The 27942-nt window shown below is 43.7% G+C and overlaps 1 protein-coding gene across 2 annotated transcripts in view; it reads right to left on the bottom strand.

Annotated features, from left to right (window-relative positions):
• Positions 1–52: 52 nt before the first annotated feature.
• DHX8 (DEAH-box helicase 8) overlaps positions 53–27942 on the bottom strand; it is a 29320-nt gene continuing 1430 nt past the window's right edge. The window contains exons 2-23 of one of the 2 annotated variants that reach the window (XM_067716123.1): positions 24614–24699; positions 24040–24112; positions 23534–23619; positions 22738–22847; positions 22009–22350; positions 21485–21629; positions 21193–21396; positions 20414–20501; positions 18499–18596; positions 17390–17537; positions 16179–16360; positions 14809–15003; positions 14318–14503; positions 13982–14192; positions 13255–13436; positions 10899–11039; positions 7923–8078; positions 5410–5547; positions 4795–4923; positions 4420–4616; positions 3762–3941; positions 53–2909 (exon numbers count right to left, since the gene is read on the bottom strand). In XM_067716123.1, the coding sequence (XP_067572224.1) occupies positions 2690–2909; positions 3762–3941; positions 4420–4616; positions 4795–4923; positions 5410–5547; positions 7923–8078; positions 10899–11039; positions 13255–13436; positions 13982–14192; positions 14318–14503; positions 14809–15003; positions 16179–16360; positions 17390–17537; positions 18499–18596; positions 20414–20501; positions 21193–21396; positions 21485–21629; positions 22009–22350; positions 22738–22847; positions 23534–23619; positions 24040–24112; positions 24614–24699 (3497 nt within the window). In that variant the 3' untranslated portion in view covers positions 53–2689. The remainder of the gene's footprint in view (positions 2910–3761; positions 3942–4419; positions 4617–4794; positions 4924–5409; positions 5548–7922; positions 8079–10898; positions 11040–13254; positions 13437–13981; positions 14193–14317; positions 14504–14808; positions 15004–16178; positions 16361–17389; positions 17538–18498; positions 18597–20413; positions 20502–21192; positions 21397–21484; positions 21630–22008; positions 22351–22737; positions 22848–23533; positions 23620–24039; positions 24113–24613; positions 24700–27942) is intronic. The other variant, XM_067716124.1, reaches the window with a different exon arrangement.

Raw genomic sequence — 27942 nt, 5'->3', positions numbered from 1 at the left:
AATGCTGATTTTCATAATTTAGAGCAAGAGACAGAAAATTTTAAGAAACAAGTTTTTAAAAATATATGATTTAATTGTACATGAAAGCCAGGGTATCATGGTGGGAAGAGGTGTAAAGTCAAGTGGAAACCCTGAGGTCCCCAGTAGGCGCACATGAGGAGAGACAGGAATTTAGGTGAGAAGCAGTGTCCTGGAAAGGTCTCCACAGGCTGAGACACGTGACCTCTGCCCTCTGAAATGCGCGTTAACGAGACACTCCTCACAACTCTTGTTCAAATCCTTACACTTGGAGGGCACTGCTCCGAGTGGAGACAGCTACCAGATCACAACCACGACCACTGGAGAGAATTCTCTGTCTGAAGGAGAGACAGCCAAAACCAAATCGTGCTCCAAAATGGATGAAGGTGAACCCTGGACCAAGGCACGTGACCCAGCAGGAGAGCTGACATGTGGCCTGTGCGGATGGTCCCCCGACACACAGACAAGTACAAGACTCGGCACATGTGCAGGGGCAGGAGACTCCTGAGCTAGGCTCCCACAGGGGTGGGGTAAACAGCATACTCTTAACAACCGAGAAGACTCCAACTCCCTGCGTGAGACCCACATCCTCTCCTGGGCTGTCACTCAATCTCGGGAAATACTGGTTCAAGGAAGAGAAACAGGGGCCCCACTGTGTAGGAGCAGCAGGCGAGTCCTTCCCAATCTGGCTGGGAGCCCCCTTCTCCCTCTGGGCAGGCTCAGCAATACTGCCTACATGCTGTTTCCTGGTGCACAGTCAGAAGGTCAGACCCCAGTCATGTTGTCACAGCAGAGACATGACCCCAGCTCTTCGGGGAGATGTTCAAGGAACACCCACAGAGCTGGGGTCCTTCTTTTCGCTCACCTAACCCAGAAAGATGACCAGCCTGCTGTCTCTCACCCTTGGCCTGTTAAACATCCCCTTTTCAACTTCAGCTTAAAACCCAAACCTCCTTCCTTGGGGGCGATGACTTCAGAGGTGCGAATGCCGTCAGTGCTGGTCACCCAGCTGGGACAGGTGGGCTGCCAAGCCCAGAGTTTGTTCCTAAACTGGAGAGACCTGGGCTGGAATTAAGACTGGCGAGCTGGGTACTCAGCCCCTGCTTCCACTTCACTGTCCTCGGTCCGTCCCTGCACTACCTCTCCCTATAATACCTTGAAGGTTAGCACGTAAAGATCCCCTGCCCTTAACTGCTGGCCTGGGCTTCCTGAGAGGCACACTCAGAATCGTAGGAGCTCACTCAGCTCAGTAAAGGGGTGGGGACCTACAGTCAGCAGATTCTGCTGGGTTGTTTCTGAATTGTGTCTTCAGGGTGGCTGGTTTGCTGCTCAATGACAGCCCACAGTCCTTTATATCCTGATATGTCATATGGTCTCTTTTAGTGTCCGGCGTACCACTGTATAGTAGTTCTAGTATTTACATCATTACTTACTGGTGTGAGGAGGTAGGAAGCAGTGCGGACCATAACACAGGATGTCCCCAATCCCCCGGGGGCTTCTCTACAAGACCAACTTCCCAGAAGTTCCACAGCCTGGCCCAGCAGCATCTGCCTGATGTTCTCCCAAGTCCAAGCCCAGAGGCTTCTCAGGAAATGTGAGGAGGGCACTTGGAGGTGGCCATTCCCCAGCAAATGCTAGGAGAAAACCACCAAGCACGAGGCCAGGAGCACAGACCCTAGGCAGCACAAATCAGGCTCTGAGAGGTGCTCTGCTGATTTTCAGTTTGGGGGGGAGGAAGGGAGGCTTTGACCAAAAAAGCCCTTTGTCAGACCTCAGGAGGATAAAAATAAAACCAAAATAAACTGAAGGTTGTGTCATCACTTACATGTTTCAAAAGGAAATAGGACACGCTGCATGTTGTGAGCATGGCAGGCGGGAAACGGAGCCGGGGAGAGCCTTCTGTGTTCAATATGCGGCATCTGCAACCACTCAGGCGCCCCAAGTGGAGCGCCTGTGCAGTGGATGCGGTTAATCACGGGGCGGTCCACGCAGAGCCGGACCAGCGCCGGTGCTGAGAGATAAGACTGGAGGTCCGGCTGTGCGTCACCTCCCAGCCCAAAGAGGCCCCAGGCTCTGGTTTCAGGGGACTCTCCACTGAAGCCACAGGTACTAACCCTCCTCACCCTCAGCCCAGGCCAACACTAACCGTTCAGCTAGAAGAAACAGCCACAGAAAACCAATTTTGTTTCCTTAAGAAAATAAATATTTGCAGGAGGTTAAGCAAAAGTACAGGGGCTGGACAGGGGCAGGACAGGGGCAGGAAGCGGGGCCAACACTTTCAGCGAGCTCTGTGGCTCCCTCCTCCAGAGTACCAGCTAGGGCATCAGGGCCCTCACTGAGTCCAGGTACCAGATGCTCATGACTCCCCTTTCCCATCCGAGGGCTGCGGAAGTTTCCCCTGTCTTGGAGATGATGCACTGTACTCCCATGTTGGCTGTGAGCCCTGGCTGAGTGCCTTGGGGTGGTGGGGCTTGGAGGCTCTGATCAAACCAGGCGTAAATCCCTGTTTCTATTTTACCACCAGGGAAGAAATGAGAGACAAGTTTAGGAAATGCCCAGTTGAGATAGTCAGTCACTGGACAGCTGTATCCTCAGGATCAGCTTTTCATCAATAAGAGCGAGGCCAAGCCCTGGCCCACTGCTGCAGAAGAGACAAACAGACTCTTGCCTCTCAGCGCCGCCGGAAGGCTCGGGATATTCTCCAGGCGTTGGGTTCCTCATAGCGGTTGTACAAGGGTTCAAGTCGTTGCTGCTTCTTCTGCTTGCTTAGCTTGGTCGGGTCAGAGACCTTGAAGAAGGCTGGAGCAAACTCCACGAGCCACCGGGGGTCAATGGTGGTGACCTCACGCATGTACTCCTTCGTGGTCAGCACCAGCTCGTGGTACACCACCCTGAGCGGGGTACAGAGAGAGGGCTCAAGCCTCCGATACAGGCCTGGCTCCACGGCACCCTGGTCCCTGGTGGGCCTCAGCTGAGCTTGCATTTGACCCTCCTACCTTTCCTGCCTGACCCCTGAGGAGACTGCAGTCTCTGTTTATGATAGCCACACCCCAATACTGAGGAGCCTGCACACCTCTAACCACAGAGAACTGCCAGTTCCAACGATTTAAATGACACGGAGCCAATCACATCCCTTCTCTGGACCTCGGATTCCTGCTCTGTGAAATGGGTGGTTTTCTGGGCTGTATCCATAGACCTCTAGGGCCCTGAAGAGGACCTCAGAGGCTGCCACAAGGGGATGGGGAAAGCCAAGCAGGCAAGGCTCTTCATCTCCAGCCCTCTTCTACCACCATGGTGGCACCGTGGTTTATAATTGGTTTTATGTTAGGGTGGGTAAGATTCCAATTTTTTTTTAAATACTACTTGAAAAAAAATTTTTTTTTTAACCACCTCACTAGATAATTTCTAAGATCCTTCCTAGCTCTTACCCCCATGATTTTCTCTAAAAAGGGCCTCGGGACTTCCCTGGTGGTCCAGCGGTTAAGACTCTGCGCTTCCACTGCAGGGGGTGCGGGTTCAATCCCTGGTCAGGGAACTAAGATCCCACGTGCCGCACAGTGCGGCCAAAAAAATAAAACTAAAAATAAATAAATAAATAATAAATAAAAAGGGCCTGATATTGTGTCTAATTCAGGCTCCTGCTTCTCTAGAAATATGAGCAATATTAGAATAGGAAGTGCTGGGGGTGGGTGAGGATACAAACACAAAAGGCCAGCAGATCCACAAGCTCTCTGCCCACCTACCATTCGGGCTGCCTGTTGAAGAGAGCACTGGAAGGATGGATGTAGACCACCTGCTGGTCGATCAGTGTCCGGTAACCCTCCTGTGGGTCTTTCTTGGCAGCGTTCCGGAAGAATCCACTGCAGATGGCCTTCTGCACTCGGACTGTGGACTTACCACAGGAGACCACATCCAGCTTGTGTCTAGCAGGAGAATAAATCAAGAGAGGACAAAGGTGTGAGACTATTCTGCTTTCAGAGGTTCTATCTTCTGGAATGATGGTACCCAACACATCCTTCTTGGGGTCCCCAGAGTTGGCACCAGGACCCTGCTTCCAGTCCTTCCAGGGGCAGCTCTACACAGCGGGCAAGATGGATGCCATAAGAGCCAGACACTTTGCTTAGGTTGTAATTCAACCCAACTAATAATGTTGCAGACGCTTGTAAACAAAGAGCATTGTCAACAAATAATATATCATCTCCCTCTTAGGAACTTTCTGAAGTGATTCTCAGCCATGTCCTTACCTGGGGAGGAGTACAACAAAGACGGAAAAGCTGGAGGAAAAGAGTTATGTGAGGAGCAAGAGGACAGGTGCCTACAGCTTCACAGGTTCGTACAGAGACAAACAGACACGGCATTCAAGGAGGTTCAACTTGAACATGAGAAGCCACCGGGTGTTACCTGTCCATTATGCCCAACATCTGCTTGCGAATGTCCTGGGCCCGGCGCAGAGAACGAGCCTGGATAAAGTTCTCATAGCACCATGGGTTGGAGAACTTATTGTTCTTCCAGGAGTTGTACACGGCCAGCAGGGTGAGGTGGTCCCCTTCGGTCTGGTGGAATTTGGCCTTCTTCTGATCTGCAAGGGCTTGTTTATCCTGCAAGCAGTGCGGAGAGGATCATTTTCCACCCCACAGCTACTAACTGAACATCCAGCAGTGCTGGGGAGCCCTCTGCGGCCCCATCAAGTGTCCACATTAAGCACTGTGGTGGCAACAGGCTGATTTCACCCAACTTCACCTGACCCCTATCTGAATGTGGGCCTGAACTCCCTACCTTGGGCCTGTAGAAGACGTTCTGCACAGACAGCATGGACACAATGGTCAGCATTTCCTCACTGCAGCCTAGATGCACAGACATGATCAGCATTTTGCACAGCATTGGCTCCAGGGGGAACTCTGCCATCTAGAGGGAGAAGAAGAAACTACAATTGCATCCCTGGGGAAGACCCATCTGGGGTTGCTAGTGTAAAAACACTGGTCAGAGTGGGTAACAGACCACAGGAGGTTTACCTAAGCACTATGGTGCGGGATGCCTGGCTCTATCAGAAGACTTTTTTATTTTTAATTTCCCAAATAAACCCAACAAAATGTATGTGACCAAGAATATAACTACCATTGGGATAGGTGGGAATTTTGCAGACATCTTTTCAAATTAAGGCTAGACTCAATAATATATCATGAGGTAAGATTAACTGAATAGAATTTCTTTTTCTGTAAAGAAGAAAGAGTTTTAAGTGACAGCGGAAAATCCAGGTTAAAAACAGGCATGTAGAATTCTACTCAAAGCTTATCCAGGGCCTCAGAGTTTAATCTTTTAAACAGAACAGAGTATGGAAGGTTAGCCAGGGAACCTTCCCCAAAGCACCAGAAGTTAGGTTCTGTCCCCTACCCTGCGGCCCAGGCGAGTAAGTAGGCCCTCGTCGTCCAGGGCCCCCAATGTGTATAGCTGCTCCATGGCTGTGATCAAGGTTTCCATTGGCGGGGCATCCATAAAGTCAAAGGACAGCAGGTCATTGATGCCCATGGCCTAGAACAGAAGAGAAGAACGTGTGTGATGGGAAGGTCAGCCTCACCAGTGTTAACATGGAGGGAGACTACTTGTCACCTTCTCTCTTATATCTTCGACTGCAATTAGGAAGCCACTAGCAGGATCAGCAGGAATCTCCAGGAATGCGCCACACAAAACTCAAGACTGATAGAAAGCATATACTTTCTCGGGAAACTTTAAAAAACACTCTCTCAGAATGACAGTATGTACAGCTTAACGACAAAAAGATAAAAATTTAAAAATGGGCAAAGGTAGACATTTCTCCAAAGAAGATATAAAAATGGCCAACAAGCACATGAAAAGATGCTCAATATAACTAGTAATTAGGGAAATGCAAATCAAAACCACAATGAGATACCACTTCATACCCACTAAGATGGCTATAGCTATAATTTAAGAAAGAAAAAAAAAAAGAAAGAAAATAACAAGTGTTGGCAAGATATGGAGAAATAGGAATCCTCATATGTTGCTGGTGGGAATGTAAAATGGTGCAGCTGCTGAGGAAAACAATTTGGTGATTCACCAATAACTTAAACAGAGAATTACAAAATGATCCAGGAACTCCACTTCTAGATATATACCCAAAAGAACTGAAAGCAGGGACTCAGACAAATACTTGTACGTTAAGTTCACAGCAGCATTATTCACAATAGCTAAAAGGTAGAAACCAGCCAAATGTCCATCAACAGATGAATGGATAAACAAAACACCGTATATACATACAATGGAATATTATTCACCTTTAAAGATGAAATTTTAACACATGCTACAACATGATGAACCTTGAAAACATCATACTAAGTAAAATAAGCCAGATCAAAAGGACAAATATTTTATGATTCCATTTATCTGAGGTACCTAGAATAGGCAGATTCATGGACACAGACAGTAGAATAATGGTTACCAGGGGCAGAAGGGAGGGGAAAAGGGATAGTTTAGTTAAATGGGTACAGAGTTTCGATGTGGGATGATCAAAAAGTTCTGGAAATGGACAGTGGTGATGGCTGTGTGGCTGCACAACACTGTGAATGTACTCAATGCCACTGAACTGGACATTTTAAAAAGATTACAGTGATAACGTATTGTGTATTTTATCATAATTTAAAAAAAAAAGACAACAACCAGCTTGCCCTGTCTCTTGCATACATAATTTCTCCTGTGCACCTAGGAAGTGCCTTGTACCATGTTAGGTGGCAGGGATATAAAGGTGACTAAGACATGGTCCCTGCTCTCAGAGTTCACAATGGTGAGACACGTGGACACAAAACCACTGGCAATCTGCCTGGCACAGAGTGTGTATTCGATACATTTGTTACCAAATTTGATGACTAAGAGAGACAAGTGAATGATGCCCTATCCAAGTGTGTATAAAGGGAGATGTGGCAGGACCTAAGCTTTCTGCTTCTTTCCCATAAAGTGATGGTGACCATAAACACAGCGGGTGTTCAATAAATTCTTACTGTATAAGAACTACAAGGAATTATGTTAGCAATCAGTAAGCACTGTGCCCAGTGCCCTTACCTGCATTATCTCCTTTAGGTTCGCAGGAGAGACTATTAACAGCCCCCGCTTTTGACAGAATAGAGGGCAGAAGGCCGAGCAGATAAATTTGCCAAGGACACACAGCTCGGAGCAGAAGTTTGAGCCACAGATGCCTCTCTGTTCTCACTCCAGAGACTGGAGCAGGTTTTTTTTTCTGAAGCTCTGTTTTAGCCTCTCTTACAGGGAATGAATAATAAGTGACAACAGAGCACTCTGCATCAGCGAAGTGCTAGGGCTCCAGCGCAGCATCAGTGTCGGGGGGTGGGGGGCGGGGGTCCCATCATCTAGGAAATTACTCATGCAGCTCCCCCTGCCAAAAGACAAGGAAGGTCCTCACAGGGGACTGAGAGAGGAAGAGCAATGATTCAGAATGAAAACCGAGTCCCCAGGGGGCCAGGCTGAAATCTGTACTAACAGTTCCCCTTTTTGGATTGGGGGTTTTGCTTCTGTTCTAAAAGAACAGAATTGGATCTGAAAGTTAAAGGGTTGAGGGAAGTGAGTTTGTCCACAGTTTGGCACTGATTCGATTTTTCCTAATATCCTGTTTGAAAATGCTCCCAGCTAAAACCTTTTATAACCAAATACCCTGCTGGTTACGATGGCAAGAAAAAATGTCACAGCACACATGCCAATTTAGCCCCAGCCCCGCAGCAGAGAGGCTGTTATCACAGCCGTTTGCATTCCACTCAAAGGGACTGGTTCCATGAGGTTACTGAAGTATTTAACAAGGTTCATAAAACTGAGATTCATTTACTAAGGCCATAGGATTGGACTGTTCTACCAAAGCATTCTAACAAGACAGTGATTTCTACCTTGAGTGAGAGCACTGTGCTTGCTAAGTTGGTTCTCTGGATTTCCGGCACGTTGGTGGTCAGCATTTCATCTCGGTAGGCACGTTCTGTGTACAGCCTGTAACACTTTCCTGGGCCTGTTCTCCCAGCTCTGCCAGCGCGTTGCTTTGCCTGAGCCTAGAGGAGTGGGCATATAAAAGTAACATATCTGTTAAACATTGCTTAACAGCTTTACCCAGGAAATCTGTTAAAAGAGGGGCACTCAGCAACAGGCAAAACCTAAAATGGGGTTTATTTCACTTCCTTTAGGGTCATTTCCAAGACTACCTACCAACGCTCTTATCATCCCCTCTCCAACACTCAGCATTTCAGGAAACTTTGTTCAAGTGAGGCCAAATACAAGCAAGTGAATAGAAGAAATATGGTAAAGATCACAGAAATATACCTTCAAAATAGTGTGGCAGGGGCTTCCTTGGTGGCGCAGTGGTTAAGAATCCACCTGCCAATGCAGGGGACACGGGTTCGATCCCTGGTCTGGGAAGATCCCACATGCCGCGGAGCAACTAAGCCCGAGCGCCACAACTACTGAGCCCATGCGCCTAGAGCCTGTGCTCTGCAACAAGAGAAGCCACCGCAATGAGAAGCACACGCACCACAACGAAGAGTAGCCCCCGCTCGCTGCAACTAGAGAAAGCCCTCGCGCAGCAATGAAGACCCAACACAGGCAAAAAATAAAATAAAATAAAAAATATTAAAAAAAACACAAAATAGTGTGGCACATCATAAATGAGAAAGCATAAAACAAAATGACAAAACCCACCCTCCACAGTGATGACCAAATGTAAGTGAACTGAATAAATATAATGTTAATCATACCAGTGAATGAGTCTGCAGCTGTTTTAAAAATTCGGTTTGAGATGCTCAATGACAGGAGGAAATGTTCACTCACAGAGGTGAAAAAGCAAGTTGCCAAACAATGTAATACTAATTTTATTTATTTTTTAATCTTAATGCAAATACACAAACTACCAGAAGTAAAAAACTAGGGAAAAAATACCTTAAAATGTTAACTGTGGCTAATTCTAATGGTAGGCTTGTTGATGAGTTCTATTTTCTTTATCAAATATCCAACAATGAACATATATCACCTTAATATTCAGGAAAATTAAATACTTAATTAAAAACCGCACACTTACTACACTACTAGAATTGCAACCTGAAACAAACATGAAAAAAGATGGGCAAGAAAAACATCAAAATGATGACAGTGATTGGTGGTAGTAGGACTATGGGTAACTTCCAAAATAATGTAATGTAATCTCGCCCTGGGAGAAGGGCGCTAATTTTTGAAATTAAAAAAAAAAATGTAGGTTAGCCCTAGGTTGCTAGGAAACAGTGAATAGCAATCTGAAGAGGGCTGTTTTCTGACAAAACCATCTGTCTTATAAATAGTATCAGGATTTAGAAATTCCTATGCCAGCTCCAAACCAAAGGATGGAATATGCAAGGTCACTACCCACTCAAAGGCAGGCAGCAATCACACACCGTGGCAGACTCCACAGCATTCTACAGGTGTCTCTCCAAATCAGGGAGAGCAGATAATAATAAATAATTTCTCCATCACTGCGAGTTGCACGTATCACCCCCAGGAGAACTGTACAGAGTACACATGCTGGGGCCAGACTGCCCTGGTTTAAAGCCTGGCTCCACCAGCTGTGTAACAGGCAAGTCACATAACCCCTCTGGTTGTCAGTCTCATTTGTGAAATGAGGATAATAATAACATCTACAACAAAGGATCAACTGAGAATACAATGAGTTCATGTATGTGAAAGTAGCTGGGACAGTGCCTGGCACTTAGGAAGTACCCTGCAAGTCTTAGCTATTATTACTAAAGTTTCAAAATGAAAACAGCCTTATGGTATTATAAATTATGAAAGTAATACATACCTCTTACAGAATATTAAGATAATATATATAAAATAGATAACTAATAAGAACCTGCTGTATAGCACAGGGAACTCTTCTTCACTTTGCTGTACAGTAGAAACTAACACAACATTGTAAAACAACTATACCCCTATAAAAAAATTTTTTTTTAAAAAGGACAATATATAAGAGTACAGGGAAGAAAACGTGCTTTACCCATCAGCACAGTAACCAGCAGCACCACCAAGAAATAACGCTGGCTAACATTTCGCCAACATGCTTTCGGTCGCAGGCACGTTTACACACACTGTGCACAAGCACACACATTTTTAAACAAAAATTGGATTATACTACTCATGTTATTTTGTAGCTCACTTTTTTCAAACGCTATATCAGAGTTATGCTTATGCCATTAAATATAGATACACACCACCTTGTTAATGTCACATAACATTCTATGGAATGAATTTACCACATTTTATTAAACTACTTCCCTTTTGGAGCTCATTTAGAATTTTTCCAGGTTCCCTCCAATATAAACAATGCTCCAGTGAACATCCTTTTCCATTACCTTTGGATATGTGTTCAATCATTTCTAACTTTCAGATATACTTCTAGAAGCGGAACTGTTAGGTTAAAGAAATGAACTTTTACATTTCGGATACATTGTGGCCAAACTGCCTTCAAAAGGGATGATCAGGCTATTCGTTTTTAAATATAATTTAGGTAGGAGATTATTCCATAATTACCAAAGAAACATATTATCATCTCATGAATTATTACTATCTCAGATATCTGTGGCTAAGTGCAATACTTTAAAATATATGTTCTTACCACTTATATTAGATCATCTAGGGTGCTAGGATTCAATTTCTTTTTTTTTTTTAAGTTCCAGTTTTATGGGGCTTTTTAATGTTGACACACAATTCTGGAGATTAAAAACAAACAACACAAAATCTCCCTTATCTCAAGAAAGCAGCCAGCATCTTAAAACCATAAAATTCAAAATACAAAACCATAAAAAATTTCAGAAAAGCCCTAACCAGGATTTTCAGAAAAGCTGCCATACCTGAGAAATAGGAGTTACCACGAGCTGGTCGATCCCAGTCTTAGAATTGTAAACTTTCTGCTTCACGAATCCAGGGTCCACCACATAGTAAATGCCGTCAATAGTCAGTGATGTCTCCGCAATGTTGGTGGCAATCACGACCTGCAGGCAAGAAGGACACAGCTGGATTGAGCCGCCCAGGCTCAGCCCAGAGGTGTGAGAGGAGACTTCTGAACTCAGACACCTTCCCAAAGGGATTGTGTGGCTCTCCCTCTCTCTAGATGATTAGAGAGCACTTAACCTCAGTTTGACCTCAAATGGGCAGAAGGGGAGGTGCCTTCCTCTTAAGGGTTAGGTTGGGGAGGGAGCGGCACCTGAGAGAAGTGGAGTAGGAAAAAGCAGTGGCCAATCAAAGCCAATTTCATTTGGTGCAAATGGTTACATATCTCACTTTCTAGATCCAATGTTGATTACTACAATTTTAATTTTCTAGCACGCTGGGAAGGCAGAGATTTCCTGGCATCACATGTGCCAGTGCAAAATGAGATTTTTCTTCCCCCACGGGGACATCTGGACTACAAAATGGGCTGTTTGTGTATGTGGAACAAGAGGGAGATTTTTTTTCTGATCATGAAATGAACTATAAGGCGGCAGAGGAATTTCACAGTTTGTGTGTATGCAGCAGTATATGTGATCTAGAAGATTATTGGTCTCAGCTTGGCACTGCCACTGTTCTTCCACCCAGAGGTTCAGATAATAAAACACAAATGCTCAGAAAAATCATTGTTAGGAGGCACCGAAACATCTCACCCCATGCCAGCATCTTACCGGCCCTGAAACGCTTCTACCTGCCAGAGAGCTGCAGAAGCCCTCCCGGAGAGAAGTGTCATCACCAGGAACAGAACAGAGGAGGAATCACTGTCTTCCCACCAAACCTGCTCCTCCTCGTTTCCCTCCTCAGCACCATCTTCCATCCAGCTGCCCAAGCCAGAAACTGGTAGTCATTCCTGACTTCTCCCCTCTGCCCTTCCCTTAACCTCCAGGCATCCACTATGTCTTGACCATTCTAACTCTTTAATGTTATTCAAATCCTTCTATCTTCCAGATGGTTACTAGATTCATTGTGGTGGTCATTTCATAATATATGCAAATGTCAAATCACTTTGTAGTGCCCCTGAAACTAACATAATGTTGTACATGAACTACATTTCAATTAAAAAAGAAAATCCATCTGTCTTCCATTCCTAGGTATATACTCAAGAGAAATGAAAACACATGTCCACACTAAAACTTGTAAACAAATGTTCATACCAGCATTATTCATAATAGCTAAAATGTGGAAACAATCCAAATGTCCATCAACTGATGAATGAATAAACAAAATGTGGTACACTCTGTTCTACAACAGAATATTATTCAGCAATAAAAAGAAATGAAGTGTTTATACATGCTACAAGTAAAAGAAGCTAGTCCGCAAGGACCACACATTATGTCATTCCATTTATATGAAATGATGAAATGTCCAGAATAGGAGAATCCAGAGACAGAAAGTGGATGAGTGGTTCCCAGGGGCTGAGCAGAGGGTGGATGGGGGATGATTGCTAAAGCGTGCAGGGTTTCTTTGAGGGGTGATGAAATTGTTCTAAAAATTAACAGTAGTGATAAATGGTGATTGATTAATGATTAATAATGGTAATTAATGGCTGCACAATCCTGTGAATATACTAAAAAAATTCTGTGACCATACTAAAGTGTACTGAATTGTATGCTTTAAAGGGACAATTGTATGGTATGTAAATTATATCTCAGTAAAACTATTATTTTAAAATCCATCTGTCCCCTTTCCCACTGCCTCAATACACACAGCTGCTGGAACTACACAGCTCCCTGAAATGGCCACACTCTCTCACCCCTCGGCTATCACAGCCTGTTCTGTCTACTCAGAATGCATGTTCTCCTGCCCCTCTCGTCTAGATGAACATCCACGTGTTCTTCAGGACTAGCTTAGATCCTCACTTCCTGTAAGAACACTGGGTTGGGTGCTCCCCCACTGGGCATCCAGCACACCAGCAGCACGTTCACACTATATGTTAAAGGCCTGTCTACCGGTGGATGTCCCACAGCAGATAGAAGCCTGTCCTCAGACTGCAGCCCTGGTGTCTACCCCAAAGCCTGGTAGATGCTCAAAAAAATATCTGTCGAATGAAGGAAAAGAGAGGAAGAAGAGCAAGATCACATACAAGACCCTCATTCCTTAACAAACTGGTTGGACCACTTTCTAAAACATAATAAACAAGACTCACATACACCTTAAGCAATGCCCGTTAGGGCCAGCTGCATACAGCACATGGTTTCAGAGCACAAGAGCCTGCGTTACCTTTCTGCTGCCAGGTGGAGCTGGGTCGAAGATTCGGGTCTGCATCTCACTGGGAAGAGCAGAGTACACTGGAAGGATAATCAACTCTGGAACATCGGGTCCCAGGGATTTCATTCTTTCATACAGGATCTCACAAGCAGTATCGATCTCTTCCTGACCAGTCAGGAAGACCAGGATATCACCTAAGAGGAGAACAGAAGCATTGACTTTCTGTGTGTGTGCCCTATACAAAGGCCACAGTGACATTCATCAAACTCCAAACGATGGAAAACACACTCATATTCTGACCTCTAACAAATCAAGAGGTTTTCATCTATCCATGTTTATTCATTTGTTTGTTTTTGGTTTTTTTAATTTTTTAAAATTTGTGTCTATATTTAAATAGATGCATTTAAACCCTACACGCCATTATTTATATTTTCATCACCACCATTTCAAACATGTAAGCCTGAGACTTACAGACAGACCAATACTTAAAAGGCATTTTTTTAAACGTCTAAACTACAGGATGGTTTTTTTGGTTTTTTTGTTTGTTTTGGCCGTATCACGAGGCTTCCAGGACCTGAGTTCCCCGACTAAGGATTGAACCCGGGCCCCCGGCAGTGGAAGCGTGGAGTCCTAACCACTGGACTGCCAGGGAAGTCCCTAAAAGGCATTTTTTAAAAGATGAGCAAAAATACCTACATTAGGACTTGGTCTAAGAGGAAAAAATGCTCTTTCCCCCTACCTGGTGGCTCTGTTAAGTGGATCTGCATGACAGTGATCAAGCTGGCATCCAGATAATCGGTTTCAGGTTCCTTTGTATACAATATTTCTACTGGGTATGTTCGACCTGGGATGGTGAAGATGGGAGCCTCATAGAAGTACTGAGAAAACTTCACCGCATCCAAGGTGGCTGAGGTGACAATCAGCTTCATGTCCTGCCGTTTCTGAACCGTCTAAAGGGAAATGCAACGTAGCTGACGAAAAAGGATTGCCCGAAGAGGCACAGGCACTCAAATCCAATTCCCAGAATTCAGTTCCCAACAGGTAGAATAAAGGTTACCAAAGAGCACCCAGTTACCTTTTTCAACAATCCAAAGAGCACATCAGTGTGAATTGTTCTCTCATGCGCCTCGTCCAACATGATGATTGCATACTGAGTGAGGTCGGGGTCAATCAGGCACTCTCGGAGCAACATCCCGTCCGTCATGTACTTGATAACTGTTTCGGGGCTGGTGCAGTCCTCAAATCGAATGGTGTAGCCCACCTAAAGCAGAACAGAAGCTGAAAACCTTAAGACACAAACCTCTCCTTTTTGCAATCTCCAGGCAAGATTTTAGCCCAGGCTATTACCCATAATCTTAACAGACAGAATTTGACCAAGATGTACAATGATTCCCTCAAAGTAAAATCTGCCTTGGACTTGATCCTGAACAGATCAGTGATGACCATGAGAACCCTCTCTCTCAGGAGAAACCTGAAAAAGGTAGAATTGCTCCCATCTTAGAGACAGAGATCTGGGCCTTTACACTTTCTTCAGGCATTTTCAGCATAGCTTCGCCAACCACTTACCTCTTGGCCTAAGCAACAACCAAACTCCTCTGACACTCTTTTGGCCACTGACATGGCCGCAACTCTTCTGGGCTGCGTACACCCAATCTTGCCCCTGGAAGTGTAGCCCGCCTCTGCCAGGTACTGGGTGATCTGCGTTGTCTTCCCAGACCCTGTCTCTCCGATGACAATCAGAATCTGATTGTCATGGACAGCCTGAAGACAGCCAAACATAAACACGGTCATTAAAATCTGCCGCACATTTTGGAGTAAAGCAACTGATTATGCTCTAACACTAAAGGAGAAGAAGGGGAAACAGTAGTATACACACGGAAGATGACAATCGGAGCTTAAATTATTTTTAACGACGCATAGAAACAAATGCTAACAGTGATTTTCTATGAGCAATGCTCTTTCTTATTTTAATCGCATGTATGACAAATTAAAAACTTTAAACTTTATGAGAATTCTCTTTTTAACTGACTCAAATTTTTTTAAATTTATTGGTTTCCTTAAGTTCATAAAAACACAAAGATGATGCTAAAAGCATAACTATCCAGATAGACCTAATATTTTATATACGTACATGTATTTTTTAAGTGTTACACAAACATGGTTAAAGAATTCAGTAGTAAATAAAAAAGTTAAATACAATGTTCCTTTCTACTGCCATTCCCAAATCTATAAAGTCACTTTACCCCCTAAAGTCACCTGATTTCTACACTGTTTATAACAGCAAAGGACATCCATCAACCTATACATGTCTATTAACACAGGACTAGTTAAATAAGCCAGAGCACATCCACATAACAAAGCACCTTAAAAAAAAAGGGAACAATGCTGAGCTATATCACTAAGGAGAAAAAGCTAAACACAGAGCAGTACATATAATACGCTGTCATTTAGAAACACATACAGCTCATATAAAACATATAATATCTGTGTTTTCGTATATATTTGTACTTCATTGTATATGTATAAGATGTCATTGAAAGGATTCCCTGGAAACTAGTGAACTCAGTTGCCTCAGGAAGGTTTAGTGGTCTTAAATCAGATCTCCAGAAAATGGAAATAAGTATCTGAAGCAAAGATTTGCCTCAATGTCAAGTCAAGCATCCCGATTATGCTTATTGTCCAGAGCTATCTGTCTGTGCAACACAATACTCTGTCCACTTGCTCTAGGGATCCCTAGTTCAAACAGATTTATTTCCTCATAGGAAAAAAAAATGTGTAGACTAACATATACATATTTTTTAAGTACTTGGAAATGCTTTTTTCCTATCACCTTCGGAAAAGCCACTTCAAATGTGCTAATTTCAATTAAAACATGTCATCCTCTTTTTAGAAAACACCCTGACTTCCCCACCAACACATCATAAAGGGCTTCTCACCTGGACCAGCTGCTCCTTCAGTTTGTAGATGGGCAGGCTCTCTCTCTGTTCAATGATTGACATCTGGGTCTTTTTTCCATAAGAAGCTTTGTTGCCCCCAAAGGCATGCTTCTTCCACTCGGGAATGTCATTGGGCATCATCCCAATACCCCTCATGTTGGCAGCAATCTGCCTGCCTTCCGCTGCAAAGGAAAACAGGCGACTTAGTATCATCCTCATGCTACCTCACTGCCCTCTCCCCCCACACTCGACAAATCACATTTCTCCAATACATCCCTCCTCTCTGCTATCTGTCTTGAAGCCACCATCTCTCTCCTCTGAACTATTATAAAAGCCTCCTAATTCACCACATGTGTCTACTCTTGCCCCATGCAATCCATTTTGTAGGGCACCCTCAATAATCCTTTGGAAATGCAACTCTGATCTTGCCACTTCCCTGCGTAGAACTTTGCACCATTTCCCCGTGAACTTTAGGATTGAGCCCTAATTCCTAATGCCATCTCCAAATTCCTGGCAGCCACAACTCACCCCCCACCTCTCTGCCCATCATTCTCTCTATTCCAGCTACACAGTTCTTTCCCACATCACAGCCTCAGCACAGGCTATTCCTCAGCCTGGAACATATTCCCCAATCCCCACGCCAGCCCCTTTGACAGACTAAGTCCTATTTATCCTTCGGGTCTCCACCTTCCCAGGGAAATGACCCACCACAGCCAACTATACTACCTGTGCTTCTTATCTATGTAGCACTCATCGTGATTTGGTCAGTAATTTGGTAGTATTTGGTTAATATCCATTTTCCCCACTAAAATGTGAGCCTCAGAGAGCAGGGATCCTGTCTGCTTCCTTCACAGTTGTATACCCAGGTACCTAACACAAACAGTAAGTATTTGTTATGACTGTATCCAGCAGTCAGTTAATATTTACTACACAAAGATTTATATGAAAAGAGAAGTTTCAAAGCTGTATTATCTTTGGAATAAAAGTTTTTAAGTTACTCAGAAGAAAACAGCCAGTCTAATGATTTGACCACGGTTACGAAAACATTTAAAAAACAAACCAAAAACGTGCTCTAACTGAAGGGAAAAACTAAATCACCAAAGCCAAGGCTAAATCTTTAGTTATGTACTGGCAGTGCCTTCTCCCTGTGTATGTGAAAGTTCAGATTTTTTTTTTTTTGAAAAGTCCATAGTCCCCTCCCAGAGTCCTACCATCAGGCAGAGGATCAACCCAATGTTTGTTGAGTCCCATGGGAATAGAATCCATCTCCGCTTCCCGCTGGGCCTGCTTGAGTTCCCGCCTTTCTTTGGCGAGGGCACTCTGCATCATTGCTGCTTGGGAGAGGGAACCATCCGGGTTCTAGTGCAACAGAGGACAAAGCAACATCAGAATGGGATCTCAGCATGCATTAAATATCCAGGAAACAAAATTCAGATGTTAAGCCACTCAAATCTAAAATGAGGCCCACCCAGAAGAAAGTTCATATTAACACACCAGATTGCATGAAAGAAATGGATAAACTGTACTATATTCAGAGAAAATGAACAAGGACAATGATAAATCACTGAAGAAATTAGGGATTTGGGGCTTGAAGATGGGAACCCCAAGAGAATGGACATGTAAGAAATGGATAAGAATTCTTCTGTATGGTCCTGAGAACTAAAATTGAGACCAGTGAGATGCCTCAATAAAACATATTCAGGTCTACCTAAAGAAGAACTATTGATCAGATCCATCTGGGGATGGAATGGGTCTCCTCAAGGGCTGGTAAATTCACCAACATTTTCAAGCAGACATGAGAAGACCACGTGGGAGGAACACTGAAGAAGGATACATGGGCGGATTACAAGCATCAGCTGGGCTGGGAGATCTTTAAGATACCCTTTTCCAAACCTAAAATTTTATCATAATTATTCAGTGAATTCTTCTCCTCACACTGCATGTCACAAGCTTTCTACTGGGGGGCCCAATTGCTCAAGTGAACCCTTCAAAATTGCCCTTGAATCTGCAAGGTAATGACTCAAGCCCTAAAGCCTGGGCAAAGGCAGTGATGGTAGATCCAGCACTCATATTTACCTCTGCTTCCTCCCAAAACACACTAAAATGAGAGTATAAGAATTTAAAAGGCAAAAACAACAAAGCCAAGTCAATCTTCCTCTAAAACAAAAATATTCTGGACCCCGACCAACAGTCACTACTACCTCCCGAGGCCTGAATTCTGCTTACTCAGATCTAGTAACCTGCTCTGAAAAACTGAATTGCCACTTTAGGAAAAGAAGTTCACTTGACACGTCCAGGTTAGAGTCTCAGTGTTTCTCACCTTGACAATTTTGATGGGGCTCATGTCCATGCTTTGCTTGGTGTGCCCTCTCAGGAATGGAGGCTCTTCCTCAACCAGTTCAATCTCAAGGTCCTCATCTAAAAGTCCCCCAAAAGAAGAATCAGCCAAAAAAAAAGAGAGAAATGACAGATCGTTTTCACCAAAACAATACATTTCCACAAGCATCAGCAATCTTTATCAAAGATAGCTCCCAAGGTCAAAACTGTAATGCAGGTGTCTGCTTCCCCCTCCACCAGCCATTTCTAGGGCATCTGTGCCCCAGCCCAAGAACTGATCAGAGCTTTCTTCAAAAGAAGTTAAGCCTGTGGAAAAATGCTGTCTGACACTCTAAATGGCACTAAGGCATTTGCCATCCAACTTCATATGGAATAACTCCTAACCCACAATAGATTAGGGAGAAAAATTTTAGTTGGACAAATGGACAATACCAAATGCTGACAAGGATGTGGAGTAACAGAGACTCACTTACACTTATGGTAGAAGTGTAACTTGGTACAAAAACTTTAGAAAACAATGTGGACTCTCTGGTAAAGTTGAATACACACATTTCCTACCACCCAGAAATTCTCCTCCTACATGTTTAGGAAAAAGAGACGGTCTTGCATATGTGAATTAAGAGACAAACACAGGAACTTCATAATAGAACTATTCATAAAGGTAAACAAAAAAACCGAGAAGACAGCTTATATGCCCATCAAAAAGTAAAATGAGTAAATAATGGTAAATTTATATACAGAAAAACTCTACAGCAATGAAAACGAGTGAAAAATAACTATAAAAATCAACATAGAGGGACTTCCCTGGTGGCACAGTGGTTAAGAATCCGCCAGCCAATGCAGGGGACACAGGTTCAAGCCCTGGTCCAGGAAGATCCCACATGCCACGGAGCAACTAAGTCTGTGTGCCACAACTACTGAGCCTGTGCTCTAGAACCCGTGAGTCACAACTACTGAGCCCGCATGCCACAACTACTGAAGCCCACACGCCTAGAGCCCATGCTCCACAACAAGAGAAGCCACCACAATGAGAAGCCTGCGCACTGCAACGAAGAGTAGCCCCCACTTGCCACAACTAGAGAAAGCCCGTGCGCAGCAACAAAGACCCAACACAGCCAAAAATAAATAAATAAATTTTTAAAAAATCAACATAGATAAATATGGAAAGAATGATGGTGACTCAAAAAAAAAAAAAAAAGAAGTTCAAAAACAGACAAACTGAACAATACAATGTTTAGGGATAGATATATAGTAGATAGTAAAACGCTAAAGGAAAATAGGAAATAATTAATGCAAAATTTAGAATGGTGGTTGCCCAAAGGAGGAAGGAGGAAGATCTAATCAGAGAGTGGCATGTATGGGTTTCAAAGGTATTGGTAGGTAAAGTTCTACTTAACTGGGTGGTAGGTACACAGATGATCATTTGTTATTGTTATATAAACTATATAACTATATACGCAGATGTTCATTTGTTATTGTTATATAAACTATACACACTTTATTAAGGAATTTATTTCACCATTTTAAAAAATTGCCTATGGGCTAAGTCAAAAATTATTCCAGGGCAACTCAGAGGTAATCTAGGCAGATCCAGGGTTTACAGAACAATTATTAAAAATGTGAGATCAAATTCACTCCGCAAAATACAATTATGACTTTTTATATCCTAAAAACTGATTATAAGCAACAAATGTAACAATATATACACATTTATCAGAAAAATGAAGTTTTTTGCTTCCATCGTAAGGAGACCCTTTTCCTTTGAGAGATGAGTGGTGAGACCCAAGGAACAAATGAGTTTAAGCACTGGATTAAACTACAAATAAACCCTATCCACGGCTCAACTTGCCAACTGTCCTCCCAACCCATCATCCTGCTCCATCTAAGTGGTTGGTTACCTTCTTCATCATCCACTTTAGGGAGAATGCCAGTCTCTTCATCAAAGTCTGGAAACTCTTCTTTGGAAAGGACATTGGCAGCAATCATCTAGCCAAAGGATAAAAGGAAGCATTTGTCACCTGCTAGATCAAAACTCTTCTTTGGTAGGAGAGTTAATACAGAGATTTCATGTAGGAAACCAAGGTTTTTTCCTCTGCTGATCCAGGACTGCAGGGCCTTGAACACCATATATCCCATCCCTAGGGGGGCACGACAACATGCCCCCAAAAGCACAGCTCAACGGTCTCATCCCCAGGGTGTTATCTGCTCCCTCCCTTGACTCCACAGCATTCTGCACACCCCTTATTATGTAATATGTAAGTCTTCCCAGTTATTTGTTTCAATCTATCTCCTCCCCTGGAGGAGAGATCCTCAAGGGTAGGAACCACGATAGGTCCTCATAGCCCTAGCATCTGCACAGTGGCCTGGCCAACAGCGCTTTTATGTTTACTGACTAATGATGAAAACAAGAATGAACATTTATATAACACATAACACAGGAAGGCACTAACCTAAGAGCTTCACTTCTACTAACTCGTTTAATCCCCACAATGTCACCACTGGCCCTGTTTTACAGATGGGGGCGTGGAGGCACAAAAAGGTAGTGTAACCTGGCTCAGGACCACAAGCTAGCAAGTGGCCTAAAGTCACCCAAGCCATCATGCTCCAGGGCCCGCACTCCTAAACACCATGCTACCTGCTGAATGACTACGTGGCCATAAGAGCAAATGGCCCCAACCTGCTTGATCTCCCACTTCTCCGGGTCAGAAATGCGGGTAAGGCGCTTGCGCTCCAGCGAGTCGTCCTCTACTTCAGGGGCACTGACGAGGGAGAGGTGGGTGGGTCTATCCGGATTCCTCATAGAGGTCTCCTCGTTGGTCTCCCCAACAAGATTCCGTCGTCGATTTGGGTTTAGATCTTCTCCAGTCTCTTGATCCACATCCTAAGGCACAAAAACAAGGGACATAGCCTACCTGCCATCATGTTTCCCTGGCCATCAGTTGTGGAAACCGGCTGGATATCTCACCTACCTTCATGCTCAAGCTGGTCTTGGTCCCAGTGAAGGACAGCACTTTGACCTTGACCCTCTGGCCTTTGCTCACCACATCAGCCACATTGGCCACACGGCCTTCCCGGCGGAGCTCAGAGATGTGCACCAGGCCTTCCCACCGCTTCCTGAGGAAGAGTCACACACGTCTGGAACATGCCTAAAATACTTTTTCCCCAACCGATTTCCACGCTTGTTGGAAATGAACAAAGGGAAATGGTCTTAAACTCAAGAGGAAAGTTCCAAGAAGGTGGCCAAACAATAAAATAGGATTACCACCCTCCCAGAGAAAAAGTTGGGGGCCAGGGGGCAACAAATTCTCATCTGTCTCAACCAGCAAAAGGGCAGACCTCCCAAAGGCAGAGGAAGGAATAAATGGCTCTATGACATTTCAAATAAAAAGTCAACTTCTAACAATCTGATACAGTAATTTTTTAGAATGTGAAAATCCCGTGATAAAAGAAATTCTGTCCTTCAGTGGTGTGAAAGCAGAGTACCAGCCATTACCTTAGCCCCTCCAGCTGCACAAAGCATCCAAACTGCATGATGCTGGTAACTTTGCCGTTGTAAACGTCCCCGATGGCGGGCTCTTCTGGGGGAGGGCGGTCCACGTGCTTATCCCGCCATCTGTCCAGATTCCTCTCCCCATACTTGTCTCGGTCTTTCCGGTCTCTGGGGGGACTCTGACTTCTGCTCCTGGACCGATATCTAGACTTCCCCTTATTCCTCTCCCGGGTCCGGGAACGTGATCGAGAGCGGGACCGGTGTCTCCGCTTATGGTCTCTATTGCGGTCTCGGTCTCGCTCGCGGTCTCGCTCTCGGCTCCGCTTCTTCTTCTTTGTCTTGTCCCTAACAAATCAACAAATACCTGTCTGAAAAAGAAACCAGCCCAATTCCATCTTTGCCTTCCCAAGCACCCAGCACAGTGCCATGTACATGGCAGGTACCCACTAAATGCTGAACTGAACCAGAGTTTCAATAACTATGACATCCCTGCAGGCCAATAAAGGAGGCCACAAACATATTCATCCTCTTTCAACCTGGATTTCTATCTTCTGAACACCTCAGCATTTGCTGCATAAACATTCTCGACAGGGAGCAATGAAAATAGATGCAACAGTATGGTACGTGGCCAGTCTAGATTCTGTAAACTTGCCCAAAATTTTGCTTGGCTGGTCCAGAATTCAACTATCACCATATCCTAAACTTCCAAAGGACAGGACGCTAGGGACAAACCGGTGCTCAGCATCTCTGTGCTTCTCCTGGCCTGCTGCGCTGGGCATCAAGGCCTCCAGTTCTTTCAGGACATCCACAGCGACTTTCACATCATCCTCATCCAGCATGGTCTACAAGGGCAGAGGCAGCCAAGTTAGGAGAAGAGGGGACAAGAAAAGTCACTCAAGAATCTGTACTTCAGGTACATCTACAAATCTAACACCCCCTACATTTCTGAACACTTATGTAAAGAAGCAGAGAGGACAGAGATTTCCAACACAATTTGAGAGAGAGGAAGAAGGTATGAGCAAAGGTTCCTGGAAATCATTTCTACACTTGGCAAATCCCCCTTGTCCTTAATACAAGCCTATGGAAGGCAATTAGATATCACCCCTCCCGTGAAAGCATGAAAATGATGACTATAAACAGAAAATAGATGTCAAATTTTTTTCTAAAATTAGAAAAATTAAATGTCAGAAAAATTAAATGACATCTAAAATTAGATGTCAAAATCTAATTTCACACATCAGGCATCTGTTCCAGAACCTTAAGTTGTTTCATACTTGTTCCAGATCCCCAGTCACTGCTTTCCATAATTCCCAATCTCATTTCCCTAAAATACGGTTCTCTGAACCCTTTAACACTATTCTATACAACAGTATGTGCTCAGGGAGTGACCACTTTCACTTTGAAAAATATGTTACAGTGTAGACAAACTTAAAATTAATAACTAATGAGACAAAGAAAAGGGGTGAGGAGGGGGGGAAATGCAGTTACAGCAGACACCCTCATCCTCATGCTCTCATGATAACAGTACCCGAACTGAAGGGTTGTCTGGTTGGCAAAGGACTGGAAAGAGTTCCTTCAGCTTTTCTTTTTCAGTTTTGGGTTTAACAACTGGATCTTGTTTCATTAAAGCGCATGAAGGGGTTAAAAAAAAAAAAGATATATTTAATACTCTTAGTGGTTAACAAAAGAACTTCAACATTAGATTTGCATCAAACTAAAAACAGAACATTTTTCTACATATTACTCACATACATTACTATAAACGTAATTCAATTTTCCAAAAAAAAAAAAAAAAAAAAAAACACTGATTACAAAACCCTTAACAAACTATCCTGGCGTGGCAGTGGGGAGTATGATTCAGCATTCATTTGATTGGTTATGTCTTATCATTTTAATTTTGTCTTAAGTCACTTGAAAATTTTACTAGAACATTTACTTGCTCAGCAGCTGCTGCAAGGGAAATAAATGCAATTTACAGGACGCTTACAATCTAAACTATTCTGGAGATGAAGCTTGGCTAGGAGCTCTGCTCACCTTTGCTTGTGGAAGGCTTCGCTGGAGGCCGCATGGTTTGTATGAGACGCAGCAAGTTACTAATAAGAGAATCCTTTGAAAAGAAACAACAAAAATTGTCAGCTCCTGGATCAGTGCTTAAAAACACTAAGAAAAGGGGTGTCCTTTAGAAAAGGGTGGTTATGCACCTGAATTTAGCTAACTGGGACAAATGAAGCATACAGTGTCAACCTAATATGGCATGAACCTAGTAACATAGCCTCAGAGAAAGCTAATATTTAGGACTCTTTGGGGGGAAGTAATTTAGTTCCCATCAACCATTTTATTTCCCATGGTTTAGAACTACCTCTCAAACCTAGATTCTTGCTTTTCACTTCCTGATTCACAGAACAAGAATGTAAACACCCATAAGGACTTAATAATGGAAATCCTGCCCCATTTTCCTAGAAAGGTGTCACAGGTAATTCGGTTACATTACCACTGCTTAGTGGCATGAAAACATCACACTTAATGGCTTACTTGATTGGCATGTACTATAAAAATTTAAATCCAACAGTGACATTGAAACAAAACAGGGTTCTCTACATACACATACCGTGAATTCTGCACCATTTTTGACCAGTGAAGACTTAAAAGTATCAAAGGTGGTATTTTTCTCAGCAAGACTGATGACAAATTCAGCTGCAAATGAGAAAAGGGATTACAAGAAGAAGAATGGAGACTTGAGCAAGAAATCAGTTTCAAGTATGTTAAAAATAAAACCAGGGCTTCCCTGGTGGCGCAGTGGTTGGGGGTCCGCCTGCCGATGCAGGGGACGCGGGTTCGTGCCCCGGTCCAGGAGGATCCCGCGTGCCGCGGAGCGGCTGGGCCTGTGGGCCACAGCCACTGGGCCTGCGTGTTCGGAGCCTGTGCTCCGTTGCGGGAGAGGCCACAGCAGTGGGAGGCCCGTGTACGGCAAAAAATAAATAAATAAACAAATAAATAAAACCAGTTGGGTTATCCAACAGTCATAAAAACCGACGACCACCATTCAGTAAGGGTAAAGAAAGAATTTAGACTACCAAGATTAGCCATGTATAGTCTAGTTAATTTTCATAAGTAAAAACAAGAAATGGCTCATCAGGCCCTTGAGTGTATTTAAGGGAGGAAGACCTCCTTGTCCCAGATCACTGTACTCTCTTCATGAAACTGCTAGATATGTACTCCACCATATAGATTCTAGAGGCAACCACGTCCAAGAGCATGAGCCCATGTGCATGTGTACATGCACGCACACATGGACACACGCACAAATAGGATGCTTTCTACAGTTTCTGAAAGGACACACCTGATCTATATATGAGGGCCAGGCAGCTGCTGGATGGTACAACATCAGAGTCGGTGAAAGACTCACTTGCCCCTCTCCCACAGATTTTTCTCTACAAACCGGTTTCGTTTTGAAATTTCTAATATTAGAACTATTTATTTATTTATTTTATTTGCGGTACGCAGGCCCAGTGGCTGTGGCCCACAGGCCCAGCCGCTCCGCGGCATGTGGGATCTTCCCGGACCGGGGCACGAACTCATGTCCCCTGCATCGGGGACTGCACCACCAGGAAAGCCCTAGAACTATTTATTAATTACGAGACTTTCAGGAGAAAAGTGCATTATGATAGGCTGAGATAATAAGCCTCACACTGTAAGTTCCACATGAAAATTTTAATGATTTCATTTGGATTTCTTTCTTTTTTTTTTTTTTTGCCACACCACTCCGCTTACGGGATCTTAGTTCCCCGACCAGGGATTGAACCCGTATCCTCCGCAGTGAAAGCATGGAGTCCTAACCACTGGACCGCCAGCAAATTCCCTTCATTTGGATGTTAATCCTTAAAAAATAATAATAACATGGAAGATCTGGATAGCTAACTTATAAACTAGTAACACCATACCATTTCCATGCTGAAATTTGCCTTTACCTTTTTTATGACATTAAGTGAAAGCCAGATGCCATCAGCTTTTTTTAAGTAACAAGTTAATAACAACATCAGTGGTTAAGACTTTTCAAACATCTACTACATGCCAGGCACTACGCTAAGTGTTTCACATGGGTTATCCCCATGGTTCTCACAACGACCCTCATAGGTAGGTACCATTATTGTCCCTGTTTTACAGCTGAGGAGGCTGAGGGTTCGAGACAGTGAATTACCCAATAATAATTGGTGGAGCCAGGACTGGAATCCAGAAATCTGATTTCAGAGCCCAAATTCTTTAGAGAAATGTGGAGGGAGAACTAAGTCACATGGTGCTAGTCATACAATGCTCAAAAGAGCCAAGCCTAAAGCAGCCAGCAGCATATTCGTACTGCAGCCGTCATTAATGAGGATTTTGTTTTTTAATTTTCAGAATTATATGAGGACATCATTAAATTAACTGAAGTACCAAAAACTGGATCAGTAATTAAAAACAAGCTCATTGTTGAAAACAGGAAAAACAATGAGACTGATTTAAATGATAATACATCAAGGTCAAAATCAAAAGAATCAAGTCAACAAATAAAACACAAAAGAAGTAAATATATACCTTTTTGTTATTAAAACCAACTCTGGCAATTTAGTTTCATCAAAACAATATTGTTTATCACACTTTTCCAATATTAGTATTTTTAATGTTACTGTTTTTGTAATTCTGGGTTTAACAGTGTGATACTGTGATTTATAAGAAGAAATATATATTTGGTCTCCATTCCTGGCATGGAGCTCCTAAAACCCTTGGAATTTCTAAGTGCAGAGAGTAAGTTTTCTTTTTTTTATGTTCCTGAGATAACCTTAGGAAAGCCCCTAGGTAACTAGGATGAGGGCTAGTTGCCAGGGAAACCAATCAGGAGATTAGAGGGCTGGAACTTTCAGCCCCAACCTGATCTCTGGGGAGGGGAGAGGGGCTGGAGATTGAGTTCAGTCATCAATGGCCAATGATTTAATCAACTGTGCCTATACAGTGAGGCCTCTATAAACACCCAAAAGGACAGGGTTTGGACAGCTTCCAGGATGGTGAACAACATGGAGATTCGGGGAGTGTGGGGCACTCAGAGAGCATGCAAGCTCCTCTCTCCTTGCCACACACCTTCTATTTAGCTGTTCCTGAGTTATATCTTTTTATAACAAACCAGTTAGGGACTTCCCTGGTGGTACAGTGGATAAGAATCTGCCTGCCAATGCAGGGGACACAGGTTCGATCCCTGGCCCGGGAAGATCCCACATACTGTGGAGCAACTAAACCCGTGCGCCACAACTACTGAGCCTGCACTCTGAAGCCTGCGAGCCACAACTACTGAGCCCTTGTGCCACAACTACTGAAGCCCGCACGCCTAGAGCCCATGCTCTACAACAAGAGAAGCCACCGCAGTGAGAAGCCCACGCACCACAACCAAGAGTAGCCCCTGCTCGCCACAACTAGAGAAAGCCCAGGAGCAGCAACAAAAGACCCAACGCAGCCATAAATGAATAAATAAATATAATAAACCAGTTAGTAAAACGTTTCTCTGAGTTCTGTGAGCCACTCCAGTAAATTAATCAAACCCAAGGAGGGGGTCGGTGGAACCTCAGATCTATTGCACCTGACAACTTGGACTTGCAAGTGGCCCTCGAAGGTGGGGGCGAGGCAGTTTTGGTCTCAATAACTTTTTGTTTCCTCTAAAAGAGGCTAAGGCATTAGTACACTGTAGTTCAAAAGAGAGGGAGAGAGAAACAATGTAAGCGCAGTGACCGAGGGAATCTACCTTGTTCTCTACTGTATTCCTAAGCCCCTAGCTCAACAAAGGTTTGCTGAATGAAGGAACATATTACCCAGAGAGATAGCAAACTGACGAGAATATCACCTCATTATTATCTAAAAGAGAAGACTGAGGAAAAATGATACAGGATAGGTACATCTTGATGGGAGGCAAGA

Source organism: Pseudorca crassidens, chromosome 19 (genome assembly GCF_039906515.1).
Source record: "Pseudorca crassidens isolate mPseCra1 chromosome 19, mPseCra1.hap1, whole genome shotgun sequence".
Classification (NCBI taxonomy): domain Eukaryota; kingdom Metazoa; phylum Chordata; class Mammalia; order Artiodactyla; family Delphinidae; genus Pseudorca; species Pseudorca crassidens.
Note: the sequence above shows the minus strand (reverse complement) of the source record. Positions and strands in the feature narration are given on the sequence as shown.